At 36.6% G+C, this 19,967-nt stretch overlaps 1 protein-coding gene and 1 pseudogene across 1 annotated transcript; both read left to right on the forward strand.

Annotated features, from left to right (window-relative positions):
- LOC111004780 (uncharacterized) overlaps positions 1–6,922 on the forward strand; it is a 28,561-nt pseudogene extending 21,639 nt beyond the window's left edge.
- An 8,881-nt stretch (positions 6,923–15,803) lies between these two features.
- LOC111005064 (small ribosomal subunit protein eS4x) lies at positions 15,804–18,881 on the forward strand. The gene is made up of 5 exons (XM_022276425.2): positions 15,804–15,954; positions 16,659–16,736; positions 16,847–17,027; positions 17,980–18,077; positions 18,295–18,881. Exons 1-5 carry the CDS (start codon positions 15,952–15,954, stop codon positions 18,727–18,729), a joined length of 795 nt encoding a protein of 264 aa, XP_022132117.1. The 5' UTR covers positions 15,804–15,951; the 3' UTR covers positions 18,730–18,881.
- Positions 18,882–19,967: the final 1,086 nt, after the last annotated feature.

A 19,967-nucleotide genomic window follows, 5' to 3' on the forward strand; every position in this document is an offset into this window, starting at 1 on the left:
GACTGTAGGGCAAGAGGTATCATCTCCTTCACTCCCAATTGACAATATCACCAGAGTAAGAGGTTTGACACGAACTGAGAGATGTTATACACCGGATAGCTTGCTAAAGCGCGTGAATGAGCCCGCTAGTGAAAAGAATAAAGAGAAAGCAAGTGAGAAGAAGGAAAAAGCAGAGGAAGATAAGAAAGGGAAGACCAAACTCAACAAGGATATTTGTGATGAACTGGTGGAGGCAATTGTTGTAAAGGATGCAAGTCCTAAACAATCCGTATCCGAGGAAGAGACTCAAGATTTTCTAAAGCTAGTGAAGCAAAGTGAATACAAAGTTATTGAACAATTAGGTCGGACACCCGCAAAGATCTCTATATTATCTTTACTGTTATCCTCTGAAGCGCATCGAAATACACTGTTGGAGGCCTTGAAGTAGGCTTTCGTTTCACAAGACATCACCGTGGATAATTTGAGCAACGTTGTGGGGAATATAACGGCATCTAGCTCCATCACTTTTACAGATGAGGAGATACCACCAGAGAGTACACGACATACCAAACCTCTCCATATCTCAGTTAAGTGTAAAAACTTCCTAATAGCAAAAGTCCTTGTGGACAATGGATCTTCTTTAAACATAATGCCAAGATCCACGCTAGAGAAGTTACCGGTTGATATGTCCCATATGAGACCTAGTACTGTGATAGTAAGAGCTTTCGATGGAGCTTGCAGCACTGTTGTTAGGGATATTGAGATCCTGATCCAGATAGGTCCTTGCACCTTTGACATAACATTTCAGGTTATGGACATCACATCAGCTTATAGTTTCTTGCTGGGGCGACCGTGGATACATTCGACAGGAGCAGTTCCATCCACTTTACATCAGAAAATTAAGTTTGCGGTTGACCAAAAGTTAGTGATCATATCGGAACTAGAAGACATTCTAGTCTCAAGGCTTGCTTCGATGCCATACGTTGAAGCAGTAGAAGAAGCTTTTGAGTCTTCATTCCAATCATTCGAGATTACAGATGCTACAACTTTACATGGGAAGTTTGGAATACCTAAGCCACGACTTTTAGAGGCCACCTTTAAAGGAGAAAATGGGAGCTTAGACAAGCTGCTGAAAATGGCTAAGAATACAAAGAAGTTCGGGTTGAGGTATAAACCAAGTAGAGGCTACATCATTAGAGTGCGGAGTTTGGAAAAAGCAAAACGACTCTCAAGATTTGAGAATGAGGAGCGTGATTACCCTAGGAGGATTGTTCCACGTCTCAACCACTCTTTTAGAAGTGCCGGCATAATCCATCAAGAGTACGATGAGAGCTCTGCAGTGGCAGTAGTGACAGAAGAAAGAGAGCAAGTCGGACCTTTTGTCTGAAGGGATGTGAATCCCGGAGCGGTGCAAGAAGGAAAAACAGGGGAAAAATTATACCTTTGAAGAACTTTTCTTCAACGAATTCCCCTCTAACACCACCAAACGATCTTCCTTACTATCCTCTTGGGTTACGAGAACATGCTTGTGGGAGCGTTTCTTTGGAATGAGACGGAGAGTTTGAGAGAGCTTGAGAGAGAATAGATGGGAGTTCTTTCTCTTTCTTTTCTTCTGTACCCAACATTGCAGAACTCTTCTGTAATCCAAAAAGAAAGAAGAATGACGTGGGGTAACTCCTCACGTCATATTAACTCCTCACTCCCCTGCAAATTTGCAGGGGAGTTTAATAATATTATTAATATTAATAATATATAACATATATATCTATATATAATAATTAATTAATATATATATATATAAATAATTAATCATATTAATTAATAAATATTAATTAATTATTAATCTAATTAATAATTAATTAATATATAACACTTAATTATTTATCACATAAATAGAATCATATTTTATAGCATTTCTCTCATATGACCTATAGTTTTAAGGTACATTTTATGCACATTATTTTTAACCTATAGTTTTAATATGAATCTTATTCATATTAATTTTATTTGAATTTCATTCAAATAATTTCTCTCATAATATATAGTTTTAATTTAGAATTAACTATATATTATAATGTATCAATATACATATAATCCCTTATTACATTTGAACAGTTCAAATTCTTCCAAAAACTTGATCCTTGTTGCACCCGTTATGAGCTAGCAAGGGGACCTAATGGACCTACAAATCCGAAGCTCCAACGATACGAGATTAAGCTGTCAAACTCATTGACCGAGTTAATCAACATCCGTTAACTACAGGTCATTCCACTAAAGACCCGCAGTTGCACTCTTCTCACTGCAGAATGTTTTCATGTCCATGGATATACGACCATTAATGACGAGTCAATTCTTCACGAGTGCTCGTAACTCAAGTTGGGTCAAATTATCGTTTTACCCCTAAGTTACATCTTACTCCTTAAATACCACTGCTCCTCTAATGAACAACCCTATTATGGTCCGACAAATAACCGGAAGTCCCTCTCGGGCCAATGAGAGGGTGGGGCCCCTTGTTCAAGTCCTGGAATCAGCATTTAAGGGAACACTCATCTACTCCCCTAAAGTCGGAGAGGAGTGAATTTCATCATGTGAAGTTATGTTTCCAGCTCCCCACTCGATCTCGTCCCCAAAATGATAGGAATATTGAGTCGGCAACTCGGGCTACTCTCACCCATACAGATCAAAGGACAAGCCATTGCGAGCAGGAGTCCATAACTCACCCAGGATTGAGAATGAGTTGCCTGGTCATCCTAAGAAACAACAATCTATTAGTTAACGGTGTTACATCTAAGGATTGGCTATTTTGTGGTCCGGTCTTATACAAACTCATTGTATAGGATACCCCCACTCGCATGTCTCCACACGAACGACCTGGATCAAGTCGTCTGTAACCTTTACAGAGTGGACCGTATCCATAGTGTTGTTAGGATAAGGTACCCAGTCTTATCCATATACTATAGACCCTTTAGGTTATTCACGGGACATTATCCACTTGTATATCAGGGTATATCAAATATATACCTCGTATATCAGGGGTATATCAAATATATACCCAGTACATATATTGTCCCGGTTACACTAAAATAACCTCGGATGTTTAGTTTATTGGATTTTGGACAATGCAATGCTATGAATTCAACAACAAATTTATTGAATAAAACTTTATTGAATATACATTTGTTTTTACACAAAATACAAACTACGAGTTTAGGGCAACACACCAACATTGTCTACCCGTGCCAAGACGGTTTCGAGCTGAGCAATTGAAGCATGTTATAGCTACCGTCTTTTGTAAATAATAAATCAAAGTAATTGTCCATTTTTTTTTCTTCCCCTCATTTTCTTAATTAATTAAATTAATTTTCTATTTCTTGTACATTCCATCCAGACATATTATTTGTTTATAATTCTTCCATATCAATAAAAGTTTGAGTTCATTCATTTTGTTTTTTTGCTCTACTATTCTCTGGGCCAGTTTATTCATTTGTTTTCTTTTCTTTTCTTTTCTCCTTTATTATGTCTTAAGCAGTAATACTGAGATTGAATGCGATAATGATTAGAAATACGAGCTTGATACACCTATATACAATATCGAGTCTGATGAGGAAATAGATGAGGAACCCTCTGCTGAGTTATTGAGAATGCTAGAAGAAGAAGAAAAGATGTTGGGACCCCATAAAGAATTAACTGAGACAATTAACTTGGGATCACAAGCCGAAGCCAAAGTGATTAAAATAGGCATTAATATGTCTTCAGAGAATCGCAAAAAGTTGATAGAGTTTTTTCATGAGTATGCTGATGTTTTTACTTGGTCCTATCAAGATATGCCTGGTTTAGATACAGACATCGTAGTGCACAAATTGCTGATCAACCCAGAGTTCAAGCTGGTGAGACAGAAGTTACGGAAGATGAAGCCGGATATGTTGATCAAGATAAAAGATGAAGTAAGGAAGCAAATTGATGCAGGATTCCTTACAGTATCTAATTACCCTGAGTGGGTGGCAAGCATTGTCCCTGTACCAAAGAAAAATGGACAAGTAAGAATGTGTGTGGATTATAGAGACTTGAATCGTGCAAGTCCAAAAGATAACTTCCCGCTTCCTCATACGATGTGTTGGTTGATAATACTGCTGGGTTCTCAACCTTCTCCTTTATGGATGGGTTCTCAGGCTACAATCAGATCAAGATGGCACCTGAAGATCGTGAAAAAATCATATTCATTACGCTATGGGGAACTTTCTGCTACAAAGTTATGCCATTTGGACTAAAAAACGCTGGGGCAACCTACCAACGTATAATGGTTACTCTCTTTCATGACTTGATGCACAAAGAAATTGAAGTTTACGTGGATGATATGATTGCCAAGTCAAAAGAGGGCGAGGAGCACACAACTATTTTAAGGAAGCTGTTTGATCGATTGAGGAAGTTCAAATTGAAACTCAATCCCAACAAACGCATATTTGGGGCAACCACTGGAAAACTCCTGGGTTTTGTAGTAAGCCAAGAAGATATTAAAGTTGACCCGGATAAAGTCAAAGCAATCTTAGAGATACCACCTCCACGGACGCAGAAAGAAGTCAGAGGATTTCTAGGACGACTCAACTACATCGCAAGGTTCATATCTCACTTAACAACAACTTGCATACCCATCTTTAAATTGCTCCGCAAGAACAACGATGGGGTATGGAGTGAAGATTGTCAAACAACATTTGATAAGATTAAGCAGTATTTGCAAGACCCTCTAGTTTTTGTGCCACTAACTCCAGGACGACCCTTTATTTTATATCTCACAGTGACTGAAGACTCAATGGGATGTGTATCGAGGCAGCATGATGATTCAGGCAGGAAAGAACGTGCTATATATTATTTAAGTAAGAAGTTCACCAATTGCGAAACTAGATACTCTCAAGTAGAAAAAACTTGTTGTGCTCTAGCTTGGGCTGCTCGACGTCTAAGACAATACATGTTGTATTATACCACATGGCTCATTTCAAAGATGGACCCCATAAAGTAAATTTTTGAAAAGCCGTCTCTCTCGGTCAAATTGCAAGGTGGCAGGTTCTCTTGTCCGAATATGATATTGTCTATGTGACTCAAAAGGCCATTAAGGGGAGTGTTATGGCCGACCACCTAGCTCAACAACCTATAAATGACTACGTACCGGTGAAGTTCGATTTTCCAGATGAGTATATCTCCACCATAACCGCAAGTGAGGAAAGTTTAGACCCACAAACTTGGACCATGATGTTTGATGGTGCCTCTAACGAGTTAGGTCATGGGATAGGGGCTATTTTGATATCCCAAAGGGGAACTATACCCTCTTACTGCTAGATTATATTTTGACTGCACACATAATATGGCCGAGTATGAAGCATGCTCGATGGGCGTCCAAGCTACTATTGATATGAAGGTTAAGAAACTTAAAGTTTTTGGGGATTCTATGCTAGTAATTCATCAACCAAGAGGAGAATGGGAAACAAGAGACGTTAAGTTGTTGCCTTACAAACAACTCATAACACAATTGTCACAAGAATTTGATGAAATCTCATTTGATTTTTTGCCAAGAGAAAATAATCAAGTAGCAGATGCATTGGCCACATTAGCGGTGATGTTCAATTTAGAACTCAATGAGGATGCCCGTCCGATTAAAGTTGGGAGGAGAGATGTCCCAGCTTCTTGTATGAGTATTGAGAAAGAACCCGACGGTAACCCCTGGTTTCATGACATCAAGCAATATATAAAGAGTAAAGAATATCCACCAAATGCTTCAGAAAATGATAAGTGCACCCTCCGCAAGTTGGCAATGAAGTTTTTCTTAAATGGAGAGATACTGTACAAGAGGAACCATGACATGGTTCTCCTAAGGTGCGTCGAAGGAAGAGAGGCCAATTGGATTATGAAGGAAATTCATGAAAGAGTTTGTGGCAATCATGCAAATGGGCACATGATGGCTAGACAAATTTTAAGAGCTAGCTATTATTGGCTGACTATAGAGACAGATTGTATTAAATATGCAAGAAAATGTCACAAATGTCAAATTTACTCGGACAAGACTTATGCTCCTGCTTCTCATTTGCAGACTTTGACAGCTTCTTGGCCTTTCTCTATGTAGAGCATGGATGTGATAGGACCTATCGAACCTAAAGCATAAAATGGGCATCGATTCATTTTGGTAGCCATAGATTATTTTACTAAATGTGTAGAAGTAGCTTCTTACCGAGATGTGACAAAAGAAGTTGTAGTCAAATTCATCAAGAAAGAAATTATTTGTCGTTATGGTCTTCCTGAAAGCATAATTTCCAATAATGCAAGGAATTTGAACAACAATTTGATGAGTGAGCTCTGTGAGCAGTTTAAGATCAAACATCTCAACTCAACCCCTTATCGACCTAAGATGAATGATGCAGTGGAAGCCGCCAACAAAAACATAAAAAGAATAGTTGAAAAGATGACTGTAACTTACAGAGACTGCATGAAATGCTTCCATTTACCTTACATGGTTGCCGCACCTCAGTCCGTACTTCAACTGGGGCAACGCCATTTTCATTAGTTTATGGTATAGAAGATGTTCTCCCTCTTGAAGTAGAAATTCCATCATTGAGAGTTATCATGGAAGCTAAGTTACAAGAGGATGAGTGGGTCCAAAGGCGTTATGAGCAGCTAAATTTTGTAGAAGAAAAGAGGTTGATGGCATTATGCAGAGGACAACTTTACCAAAGAAGAATGATGAAAGCCTATGACAAGAAGGTGCGCCCAAGAAGGTTTAGAGAAGGAGATTTAGTTCTGAAAAGAATTCTCCCATTACAGAAATATCACGAAGTAAATGGACCATTTGTGGTGAAAAAGGCTTTCTCTGGAGGAGCACTAGTTCTAGCCAACATGGATGGCAGCAAGTTTTTTAAATCCAATCAATTCAGATCATGTTCGAAAGTATTATGCATAATTTCTCGTGTATCTCAAAAATTTCACATTGATCTCAGTATTTCACTTGAAAGGCGTTTTGTGTATTCATTTTCTATTATAGCCTACAAATTTGAACCACATCTTCGAGACGTGTGTCCCTTGTCATAATTTGAAATCTCATTTATAAAGTCTGGTCTCCATTCGTCTCTTTCTATGTACGAAAGATGGTAGCTTTTATATTCACGTCTCCAAGGCTATGTGTTACTCGAAATCAAACATAAGGGCACAGGAAGCCTTAAAATAGGGACATTTGTTTTCTGAAACATAGGGGCAAATATGACATTACAAAGTTGTCAGGGGCAAAGTTGTCGCCCCATTTGTTCTGGGTACTCTCGATCCAGTTAAAACGATTTTTGAAGGAAATCGAAATGCGGTGATCGGGCTATCTGAACAATCCCAAGTTTTTATAAAAGCAAGTGATTTCACTCTATTTTGGCATCTAAGAAAAATTTTCCTATTATTATCATGCGTCAAACTCACATTTCATGCATCGTTTTATGCATCGTTTCATGCATTTTCATTGAAGAAGTCTCAAAGCCCTATGGTAGAGAATTTCATAATGGTTCATTCTTGCTCAAGCAAGCTTGTTTAGTTTTCTGTTGGTTAAATCGAACCCGATAGATCGCGGTCGAAGCCTGTGTCAAGCCAGGTCCATTGCCTTTTAGTTTTCTGTTGGTTAAATCGAACCCGATCAAAGATCGTGGTCGAAGCCTGTGTCAAACCAGGTCCTTAGTTTTCTGTTGGTTAAATCGAACCTGATCAAAGATCTTGGTTGAAGCCTGTGTCAAGCGAGGTCCGTTGCCTTTTAGTTTTCTGTTGGTTAAATCGAACCCGATCAAAGATCGTGGTCGAAGCCTGTGTCAAGCCAGGTCCGTTGCCTTTTAGTTTTCTGTTGGTTAAATCGAACCGATCAAAGATCGTGGTCGAAGCCTGTGTCAAGCCAGGTCCGTTGCCTTTTAGTTTGCTGTTGGTTAAATAGAACCCGATCAAAGATTGTGGTTGAAGCCTCAAGCCAGGCCTGTTGCCTTTTAGTTTTGTGTTGGTTAAATCGAACCCGATCAAAGATCGTGGTCAAAGCCTATGTCAAGCCAAATCCGTTGCCTTTTAGTTTTCTGTTGGTTAAATCGAACCCGATAGATCGTGGTCGAAGCCTATGTCAAGCCAAGTATGTTGCCTTCTAGTTTTCTGTTCGTTAAATCAAACCCGATCAAAGATCGTGGTCAAGCCTGTCAAGAAAGGTTCGTCATTCTAGCCTTCTTAAAATCTCGCGTTCCCAATACTTTATCTTTTGCCTTTGTCTACCCTTTTAATTCTGCAATGATACACAAAGGGGCGCAAGTTGTAGACACCGTATTTGGTCCGGCTTAATTTTTGTTATTTATCTATTTATTTTTATTTTTTTATTAAGTGGTATTTTAATTGTTTTGGTTTAAATTATCCTAAGTTTACTTTATCATAAAGTTTTAATGTAATGTTTTAATTGGATTAAGTATTAGAGTAGATTATGTATTAAAAAGAAAAGAATTTGATTTATTGAAACAAATATGTATTAAAAAGAAAAGAATTTGATTTATTAAAACAAATATATATTAAAAAGAAAAAGTATTTAATTTTAAATGAGTTGGTTTTTTTTATTTTATTTTTTCAAATTGGTTATGTTTCTCGTCAAAGGCCTATTACGTAGTTTTTTATCCACGTTCTTCTCCCTCCTTTTTCTCCCATGACTCCTCTCTCTTACGGTTACTTTGAGTGGGTTAAGTGGGTATTTAAGGGAGGGCAACACATCAGGGGAGACACACAGAGATGAGGAAAAATCAAATCACACTTTTTTTTATCTTCTCTTCAAGGAGATCCTTTAGAATCGAGGAAGAATCCTTCTGAAGAAGGGGAGAATGATATGAACCAAGGAGCTCCCTTTGTCATGTCTCATGGACCGATTACAAGATCGAGAGCTAGGAAACTTCAACAACCCTTACTACTTCATGTCTAAGTATCCGTGAACTTGACAAGAGAATTAAAGGAAGATGTGCAAGATGCTGGAACAATTCATTACAATTTGGTGCAAGTTATGCATTTCTAAGTGTTTTTAAGGTAAGTCAAAGTCAACTTGGTCAAGGTCAAAGTCAACTCCAAATTCAAGTCAAAGTTAACTCATTCAATTCAAAATTCAAGTCAAACACCCACATCCCTCTTTATGGACAGGATTTTAATTGATTTTGTTAGCTTTCTATTTTCTTAGCCTTTTCATTTGCTTGTTTTTTCATTTTTTGTAAGTTATGTCTTTTCATTTCTTGTAAGTTAATGAGTATTTCCTTTTTCTTAAGATCTTTCATATGACTTGCTAGAATGACTATATATAGTCTTGAGATTTCTTGTTGTCGACACATTTTAAGTTGAATGAAAAGTGAGTTTTCTCACTAGCTTGGTTGAGAGCTTTATCTCCCATATCTTGTGTCTTTAAAATTTGCATGTTAGGATCATTCAAGTAGTGTTAATCATATCTCTTGTGGAGTGATTCGAATCCCGAGTTTAGAATCGAGTTTTCTCTACTCTTGATATTGATCATCAAGGTAATCTGATCTTAAACTTTTCCTTGGGTTGATTCCATAATTGTTTTTGGGGTTTTTGGGATTGTGTTCTATGGATCTTGTTTGTTAGCAAGGTTCTTAGATCCAACTCTCAAGGGTTTCTTAACAGTACATTTTGTTTTTTTTTCCTCTTAATTTTTAAATAATATAAATATAAAGCCCAGAAGTGTAGACCCACAAGTAACTGATCTAGAACCCAAACCGCAGGAACCAAATCGAACCGAACCAAATTGTAGGTTCGGTTTGGCTGTGCACTTCGGTCTTGCTCGGTTCTGAATATTTCTTTTTTAAAATTGATTTCGATTTTGGTTCAACACTCAAACCGGATCGAACCAAACCGTGAACACCCTCAGCTAGACTTGTGGCAAAGGGTTACACCCAAAGAGAGGGGTAGACATGAGGAAACTTTTTCCCCTGTTGCCATGCTAAAGTTTATTAGGATACTTTTGTCCATGCCACATATTATGACTATGAAATATGGCAAATGGATGTCAAAAAAATTGTCTTCCTAAATGACAATCTTGAAAAAAGTATCTATATGTCTCAACCAAAAGGGTTCATCGTGCAAGGTCAAGATTAAAAAGTTTGCAAGCTTAAACAATCCATCTATGGATTGAAACAAGCATCTAAATCTTGGAATATAAGATTAATTTTATATTGCAATCAAATCTTACGGTTTTGACCAAAAAGTTTACGAGTCTTGTGTATACAAGAAAATCATCAACAACACGGTAGCTTTCTTAGTGTTGTAGGTAGATGATATCCTACTCATAAAGAATGATGTAGGTTTCCTTACTAACATCAAGAAATGACTAGCGGCTCAGTTCCAAATGAAAGATTTGGGTGAAGCCCAATTTGTTATAGGGATTCAAATTATAAGGAATCGTAAGAACAAAACACTATTTCTATTTAAGACAACTTATATTGATAAAATGCTTGTCAGATATTCATGCAGAATTTCAAGAAGGGTTTACTACCTTTCAAACATGGAATCTCTTTGTCCAAGGAACAATGTCATGAGACACCTCAAGAAGTTGAGGATATGAGACGCATTTCCTATGCTTCAGCAGTGGGCAGCCTAATGTATGCCATGTTGGGTCCTAAGCCTGACATTTGCTATGCAGTAGGGATTGTCAATAGGTATCAATCCAATTTAGGATATGAGCACTAGACTACCATTAAGCGAATTCTCAAGTATCTTAGAGAACGAGGAACTATGTGCTTGTGTATATCACTAATGATTTGATCCTACAGGATACACTAACTCTGATTTCCAAAGTGATATGGATTCAAGGAAATCCAAGGAGTTGTAGTATGGCGGAGCATCAAACAAGGATGCATTGCAGACTCCAGAATGGAGGCAGAATATGTTGCCCCTTGTAAAGTAGCAAAAGAGGCAGTATGACTTAGGAAGTCCATAACTGATTTGGAAGTTGTTCTAAATATAATTTGTCCATCACCCTTTATTGTGATAATATTAGTGTTGTGACAAATTGTAAAGAACCCCAAAGTCACAAAAGAGGCAGCACATCGAGATAAATTACCACTTAATATGAGAAATAGTGCAATGAGGGGACGTGATCGTCACGAAGATTGCATCGGAGCATAATATTAATGGTCCATTTATAAAGGCTCTAATGGCTAAAATGTTCGAGGGCCATCTAGAAAATCTAGGTCTACAAAATATGTACAATGTAGTTTAGAGCAAGTGGGAAATTTGTAAAGGGTGTAATGTATGCCTAGTTTATTCTATTTGTACTTTATAGTATTGTACAACACCCATTATTTTAAGCTTTTGTACACCCCACTAGAGTTTAGTTCAAGTGGTAGATTGTTGGGTTTATGCCCTAAGCTTGTGGTTTGTCAATGTAAAACAAATATTTATTCAATAAAGCTGTTATTGAAGTTTCTTTTAGAATTGCAATAATCTTAATCCAATAAACTAACATCCGAGATTATTTAATGTACCTGGAACAATATATATTTGATAGACATGGTATTTAGTAGATATAAAGTCAAATCATGTTCCAGTAATAACCTAAATGGTCTATAGTATATGGATAAGGTTGAGTACCTCATCCTGGTGACACTATGGATATAGCCGACTTTGTAAAAGTTACAAATGATTCAATTCGAGTCGTTCATGTGGAGGCATGCGAGTAGGGGTATCTTATACAATAAGTTTGTATAAGATTGGACCATGAAAATATATATATATATATATATATATATATATATATATATATATATATATATATTTTTTTTTTTTTAGTACAACATGTGGGGATGGGGGATCGAACTCACAACCTCATGGTTTGAGGTATATGCCAATACCACGAAAATATTAATCTTTAATTGTAACATCGATAACAAATTAGATTAATATTTCACAAGATGACCATGTAACTCTATCTCAATGCTGATTGAGTTATAAACACCAATGAGGAATTATCCTTCGATTTGTATGAGTGAGAGTGGCCAAAGATGCTGACTCAATATACCTACCATTTTGGGGACAAGTTCGAGTGGGGAACTAGGAACATAACTACACAAGATGAAATTCACTCATTCCCGACTTTAGGGTAAGTGGATAAGTGTTCCCTTTAGTGTTGACTTTGAGACTTGAACAAAGGGCTCCACCCTCTCACTGGCCCGAGAGAGACTTCTGTTTAATGGTTAGACCATAAATAGGTTATATATTTGAGGATCAATGGTACTTAAGGAAAAAGAGGTAACTCATGGGTAAAATGATAATTTGACCCTACTGAAGTTACAAGAACGTGAAGGATTGAATTACTGTTAATGATTAATATCCATGGACACAAAATATTCTACAGTGTGAAGAGTGCAGCTGTGAGTCTGTAGTGGAGTAACTCATAGTTAATAAATGTTGATTAATTTAATTAATGAGTTTAATTAAGTAATTTTGTATCATTGGAACTTCTAATCTGTAGGTTCATTAGGTCCCATTGTTAACTCACAACAGGTAAAACGAGGATTAAGAATTTGAAAGAATTTGAAAATGTTCAAATTTAATAAGGGAAAGTGTATAGCGCATACACCATATATATAATGTATATGCTGATACGTTATATAATTAATTTTGAATAAGGATTCGAAATTAATACTATATTGTTATGAGAGAATTATTTGAATAAGATTCAAATAATATTTAATATGAATTGGATTCATATTAAAACTATAGGTTAAAATTAATGTGCATGAGATACACATTAAAACTATAGATTATGAGAGAGATGTGCATTTGAATAAAGTTCTAATTAAATATATGATATTTAATTAAAACAAAAACATAATTAATTAGTTAGATAATTCAATTATGTTTATTTAGTTTAATTAAATTGATTTTTAATTAACTAAATAACCCACTTCATTGCATAATGCAAGGAAGTGAGATTATGGTGAGCTGGGGAATTAACTTACCCTCTACTTTTCACTCGTCTTTAAATGCAAAAGGTTTGCATTATGGAAACGTTGATACATTTTGAAAACTCTCTCGACTTGGCTTCTCTCACAATCTCTCTAAAAAATTCCCTGTTTCAAAGACGGTTTCCACAAATTGGTTCTCGTCCAGAGGATAGCGAGGAAGTCCTTGTGGTGGTGTCGGTGTTCGATTGGTCAGACTAATCTTCAAAGGTAGGTTCTCTTTTTTGTGTTACTTATTTCTTTTCTTTGTAGTTTTTCTTAAAACAAATCAAAGCACAAGCATTCACATGCTTCCGCTACGAGATTCGATCCCTTCACAAAGGATATCATGTCACAATTCTCTTCACCCACCCTGACCGTGGTTCTTCTAAACTTGTGAAAAACTATTTAAAAACATAAAAATTTATTTTGTCAACAAAATTGTCTGGGGTAAACTCGATGCGCCCGAGAAATTTTAATTAACTTCCTGAATTCCTGCCATAAAACCCAGTTGGGGATAATACACGACCTGGACCAAGTAATTTAAATGATAAACTTAAAACTTTCACATACATTTGTTTGAATTATCAACTTAAGAATTTTGTTGGTAATTAACGTATTAAGTTATGATAATCATAAAGATTACAAACAAATTTCATAAAATAAAACCACTTATATATTAGACTATAAAAAATTAGGCCTATTTGCCTAAAGTTGAAAGGAAAATTGCCTCTCAAAGTATGAGATTCTATCTTGTCTTAGGGTATCCAAAGTGGACGTTGTTACATCATACTCAAATATTTTACATAGAAAGTACCACAGTCGCCATTGTCAATCTGCTGTAGTGTTGACCTAACTCGATGAACCCACCATGGTGTAGTCGGTAGACAAGGTCGAACTTTCATAACATTGTATTTGATTAGCAACTATGGGACTATAGTGTGCATAACCTTCAAGTGATCTTCCATAGCTGCATCTGTGGTGATTGATTTCAGGGAGTCTCATATTGCGATCTCTCATTCCTCAAAGTTGATACAAATAATAACCCAATGGTTGTCACTTATGTTGAAGGGGAGATATAAAGCATCCACGTCCATCCACCACAAATGGTAGTCTGTATGAGTGTCGTTAATTAATATAACCCATAACAGTCTTATCTCTCTCGTCCCAATCGTACTTGTCTGCTACTCTTGAAGGTATGGTATTGGCGAATTGCATGCATGGGTATTATGGGTCATCCATTCATCGTCGAAAGAAGTTTTGTAACATAAATTAGAAATTCTGTTACATAAACAATATCAACTAAATCAATGAATATGAATATACGTACCAAAATAATGTCGCCTATTGTGAACTTCCAACAACATAGGTCAGGACGCTGTTCAAACTTCTTCTGCATAAACATAAACAACTCATCAACGACCTGTGAACAATACCCGATTATGAACATTGATGTACACTTGTTTAATATATTACGTATGGTTATGAGCCCGTACCTCATTCGTGCACCAGTTTGATGGCTTCAGTAGGTCGTAAAACCAGTCCTTATTTCCTGTGGAATATGGGATCTTCTACGTTGAACGGTTATTTTTAAAGTCATCTAGCCACGTCCGAAATTTGGCATCATGATCAGGGAGGGTATCCACAATAGGATACTGTACCACCTTATTTCGCTTCCCCTCTACCTTAACTTCAAACAACCCTTGCAGCTTCCATGGAAATTTCCTTTTCCGTTCTGGATGATGAGTTTGGGGACATGCCATTGGTTGTGAGAGCAGACGTATTTCGTCTGGGTCCACGCCTTATGATTGGGCTAGAAACTCTTCTTCCGTGTCCGATGAACTCTCAACAAATGGAACCTGAAAGTTAATTAGTCAGGACCCCGTGAAAAGGCAAACTCAACATGTTGAGTATAATTATTTACCTCTTGTCTCGGCGTCTGAAACCTAATGGAGTCGGACTCTACCTCTTCCACGACAACGACACCATCGTTCACCTTGACCACATCTTCGGCCTCATCAACGACCACCTCACAATCACCCTTAGTATCATCAACACAGTTGTCCTCAACCAATTCATCCTACAAGAAGCTTAGTTAGCAAACAAACTAAAAGTTTGCACGTACCTGATCAAGCTATGTGTTTACCTTTGTAGTTTCCAACATGTTTGTACTATGGATATCATTGTAATCATCTTGACACGCTCCTTCAAGGACTTCTAGGACCGTTTGAAGCTCTGGTACCTTCTGGACTTCTGGTACCTCAAGGACCTCTGATTTATTATAGACCTTTGGTATCTTCCAGACCTCTGGTATCTCATAGATCTCTGGTTCCCGAGGTACCACCTGATAGACCTTTGGTTCATTTTGGACCAGCTCTACACTAACCTGCGTGAATGAAAGAAACAGTTTTAAAAGTCATAGTAATTACAAAATCAGAAAGGAGTAGTAGTCTACCTTTTTTCACATCTACGTCGATATGGTCCATGACGTCACCACGTGCATCTTCTTTCCTATCATTGCCCATTAGATCTCCACGAGTACGTCCTCCATTATTCGTCCGTCCTCCATTACATCTCCACGACTATAATTATTTTATTCATTAAGATATAAATTTTTTCAATACAAAATTATTTTTTTTAATATTTATTCAAAAGCATTTATCTTCATCATTTTGAAATTTAAATCTTATTTTTTCTTCGAAATAATTACCATAATAATAGTGAGAAAAATATGTTTTGATTGATTTCTTTTCCCTTCTTATTATTAAATGATTAATTTTTTAAAAAATTTAATAATAATAATTATTATTATCATTATATTATTTAAAAAAAAAGAAAAAAGAAAATAAAATTTCCCTCAAGTTCTCTCTCTTCGCACTGGCTGGCCCATTCTCACACGAACTCTCTCTCTCTCACTTCGGCGAAGCCCTAGCTCTCTCACACAGACGCCGGCGGCAACCTCAGGTTTAGCTCTCTCGAGCTTCGATTCGAAGATATGGTCAGTGGATCTCTTTATGAACCCATTCCTCATTGGTTTCATTTGTCCATTGATGTTTTTCCCTTCAAATGTTCAATATCGTTGTTTCCATTTGAATTTTGTTCTTTTATGCTTGTGGGATTTTAGACTTCTGTATCTGTTTTAGGTGACATATGAGTCTGCAGATTTGTCTCTTCGTGATGTGATTACGCGTTTCTTTTCTTTCTTTGTGGAGACAAAATTTGTTGCGCACATGAATATGAAAAGTTCACCAATGGGCTGGTTTTATACAAGTATGATTGGTTTATATGATTGAGTTTTCAACTCTGTATTTTAGTTTGTTAGTGCATTTCGAAATCCTTTTTTTTAATGCTCAACTGGGATTCAATAGTTTTATGCTCATATTGTAATTTGTTTACTGTTTCCTCTCTGAAGTCGGAGAATTCTTGCATTTTCCTTTTTTTAAAACGCAGAATATTTTAGGTTAATTGTCATTTTGGCAACGTATTGAAGGCATGGAAAACTGAGTTACAATATTTGGGTTCTGTTGTTTAGGGAAAAGATTTTTTCTGTGTAGTTATTACAGTCGTTCTGCTGGGTACAGATGTGCACTATCATTCTTTTTTTTGGCTTATGCTCTTCAAATTTCTGTTTGTGCGCTGTCGTTTTTGTGTTCAGATAATTTTGCCTTTGAAATTAACGTCAACTAATAATTGGTATGACAGGCAAGAGGATTGAAGAAGCATTTGAAGAGGCTCAATGCTCCGAAGCATTGGATGCTCGACAAACTCGGTGGTGCATTTGTGAGTCAACCTCTTAGTTTCATTTCAGTTTACTTTTTCTCTAAAGCTTATGCACTACAAGTCTACACCTATTTCTGACATTTTGTTCCTCCTCTTAAATCTCCTTGTAGGCCCCCAAACCTTCATCTGGACCTCATAAATCTAGGGAATGCCTTCCATTGATCCTTATCTTGCGAAACCGACTGAAATATGCTCTCACATACCGTGAGGTAATTGCAATTTTAATGCAACGACATGTTTTGGTTGATGGGAAGGTGAGGACAGACAAGACATATCCCGCGGGTTTCATGGGTATGCTTCTCTTAAACATTGTAATTATACTGTTATTTTCCAATATTTACTGACCATTGTACATAAGTGCCAGTATTGCAGAGTTGTTAGAACAGCTCGTCTAAATTGGCATTTTACTTTTGTGGAGTTGGCTGTTGACTTTTTTAACTGAAATGGGAAAATGTTGGAGTGTTAACTTCACTTCAATGCTTCCATATGGCGTTGTCTTCTTTTGGTTTTGGTGCTCCCCCCACCCTTCTACTACTAATGACTTGGGGGAGCCCTTCTTGTAAGTTGTGTATTTTGTATTTTTGATAACTTGAGTGTTGGTTCTGCTTCTGCCCTCATTTGTTGTAGCACCCCATTATTTCTCAATGAAAGATGCCTTAATTTTTTCCCACAAATAATGTTGTCTGAAATGGGAATGGGCCAAAGAATAGTGATCTTCTATAACTTTACCTGCCACATTATCATTTGCAAACAAGATAATTTTACCATTATTTATTTTTTGATAATTGGGAGTTGAAGTTTTGCTCCCCTATACCCTGGAGCATCTACACCCGCCCTAAGCCATGAGAAACAATTTCATTGATATCGTGAAATTACAAAAGAGGGGAAACCCCAGAGACTTTAAAGACCTTCTCCAATTGGAAAGAAGAAAAGCTATAGTAATGGAAAAGTGGGAACATTTACACCAAGTAATAACCAATAAAACTATAGCGTCAAAAAATTGATCATAAGAAAGCTCCTTTTCTTTGAATAATATGTTCCAATATGGTTTCCACTCTAAAAAAAAGGATAACATGTTCCAATATGATTTTCAACTCATATGGAAGTCATTCTGATAAACATTGTACTGCTGGAACTGCTTTATCTCTTAGTTTCTTGATATTTGTTATGTTTATTATTTTTGTTTTTACATTTTAAGAATAACACTTCCTTGTAACATTTCTTTTTGTCACGCCTTCCTCAGACGTTGTGTCTATTCCCAAAACAAACGAGAATTTTCGGCTTCTTTATGACACAAAGGGCCGATTCCGTCTTCACTCAGTCAGGGATGAAGAGGCTAAGGTTAGCTACTGTTCTTTGATATTGAACTTTGACTTATTATTTGTTACAATCTTGTTTTTTAAATGTAAAAGATTCAGATGAAAATAAATGCACTTTACTTTTTTCTGATTATTATCATGGGAGGTTCGCATAGGGAAATTAATATCCTAATCCTCCGAAGTAACGGATTACGACACCATTCGGCGATTCATGGTTGACCCTCATATTGTTTTTTCAGTATAAGCTCTGCAAAGTTCGCTCAGTGCAGTTTGGGCAAAAGGGCATCCCTTACCTGAACACTTATGATGGACGTACAATCCGTTATCCCGATCCTCTGATCAAGGCTAATGACACCATCAAGCTGGACCTCGACTCCAACAAGATTGCTGATTTCATCAAGTTTGACGTGGGAAATGTCGTGATGGTGACAGGCGGAAGAAATCGTGGTCGTGTTGGAGTGATAAAGAACAGAGAGAAGCACAAGGGAAGCTTCGAGACAATCCACATCCAGGATGCGACCGGGCACGAGTTTGCAACTCGGCTAGGCAATGTGTTTACAATAGGCAAGGGTACCAAGCCATGGGTGTCCCTTCCCAAGGGCAAGGGTATTAAGTTATCCATAATTGAAGAGGCCAGGAAGAGGCTTGCAAGCCAAGCAGCAGTTACAGCTTAAGGAATAGTTTAGTGTAGTCATGATGAAAGGCCATGAACAACATTAATTTTGAAATATCTGTTTAATGGGATTTTGCTCTGATGCTTTGTTTTTTCTACTGGAAATGTTTCTGCTATGATTTTATTTGTTACGATGGACTTATCTTTTGGAAATTGTCATGAGTTGTTTACTTGTTTTTCTGGTAAATGGAAAGTAAAATTGTCTTCTAATAATTTTTTTTTCTTGAATCGTAAATTTGTTTTTGATGGTTAGAGCATGGTTTCAATTTGGTACTAGTGATTATAAAAATTTTAATTTAGTTTCTAAGGTTTGGATTTCATTTTTATATGGTTTAGGGTTTCAAAAGTTTAGTTTTGGTCTTTTAAGTTTAGTTGAATTTCACATCTTCTGTAGTATAGTATCAACACATTTTCATTTGCTTTGGTAAACGGCAAGGAAATTGTGAATAGACAAGCATAATTTTTTAAAATAACTAAAATTAAATTGTGAATAGACAAGCATAATTTTTTAAAATAACTAAAATTAAATGATTATCAAATGACTGGTAAATTAATTTTTGATTTAGTTACTCTCCTAGTTTAATGATTTATTATTCTCTTATTTGTGGTTTTTTTTCTTTGGGCATGAACATTAGTATTACATGGGGATGAAAAATTCGAATCTACCACTTTTAGTGAGAGGCATTTGTCTAACCGCTAGAGCATAACTCACGTAACAAGGGATATTGACTCAAATGACCCTCTCAGAAGAATTTCTTGCTCAAATAACCCACCTTTAAATAAATGTTTTGGATGACTCATTCTATTATTTTAGTTAAATTAAACTTAAACGAAATTATATATTTACCCTTGCCTCAAAAACAACCGTTGCCTCCCCCGTTTCCCCCTCTTTCTCTTCTTCCTCTCCTTTTCCGTTTTTTTCTTCGCCATTTCTTCCTCTGTTCAAGTACTAAAGCTGACTAAAAAGCTCTCTTCCTCGCTATTGGCATTCAATATTGGAGGTAAGTTGATTTCGTTAGTTTGTGTAGTTAGGGTTTGTCGATTTTAGCATGTAAGAATTTCACTTTCTATTATCATCGATTTCATTATTTTTAGCGTTTAGTTTTCATCTATTGAAAGGTTTTTATGCTCATCGTCGTTATCTGTTACAGTTAGAAGGGTTATGGTCTGTAAATGTTGGGTTTGAAGTGGTTTTAGGTTGAAAAAGGTGAAGAATCGGGGCGATTTCGAGCGAAATGG

Source organism: Momordica charantia (genome assembly GCF_013281855.1).
Source record: "Momordica charantia cultivar OHB3-1 chromosome 11 unlocalized genomic scaffold, Mcharantia_2.0 BLBB01000011.1, whole genome shotgun sequence".
NCBI classification, from domain to species: domain Eukaryota; kingdom Viridiplantae; phylum Streptophyta; class Magnoliopsida; order Cucurbitales; family Cucurbitaceae; genus Momordica; species Momordica charantia.

Bases quoted from the DNA above. Each gene is read 5' to 3' on its own strand.
- LOC111005064 (XM_022276425.2), top strand. The intron at 16,737-16,846 runs GTGAGTCAACCT...ATCTCCTTGTAG, and splicing joins ACAAACTCGGTGGTGCATTT to GCCCCCAAACCTTCATCTGG. The intron at 18,078-18,294 runs GTTAGCTACTGT...TTGTTTTTTCAG, and splicing joins TCAGGGATGAAGAGGCTAAG to TATAAGCTCTGCAAAGTTCG.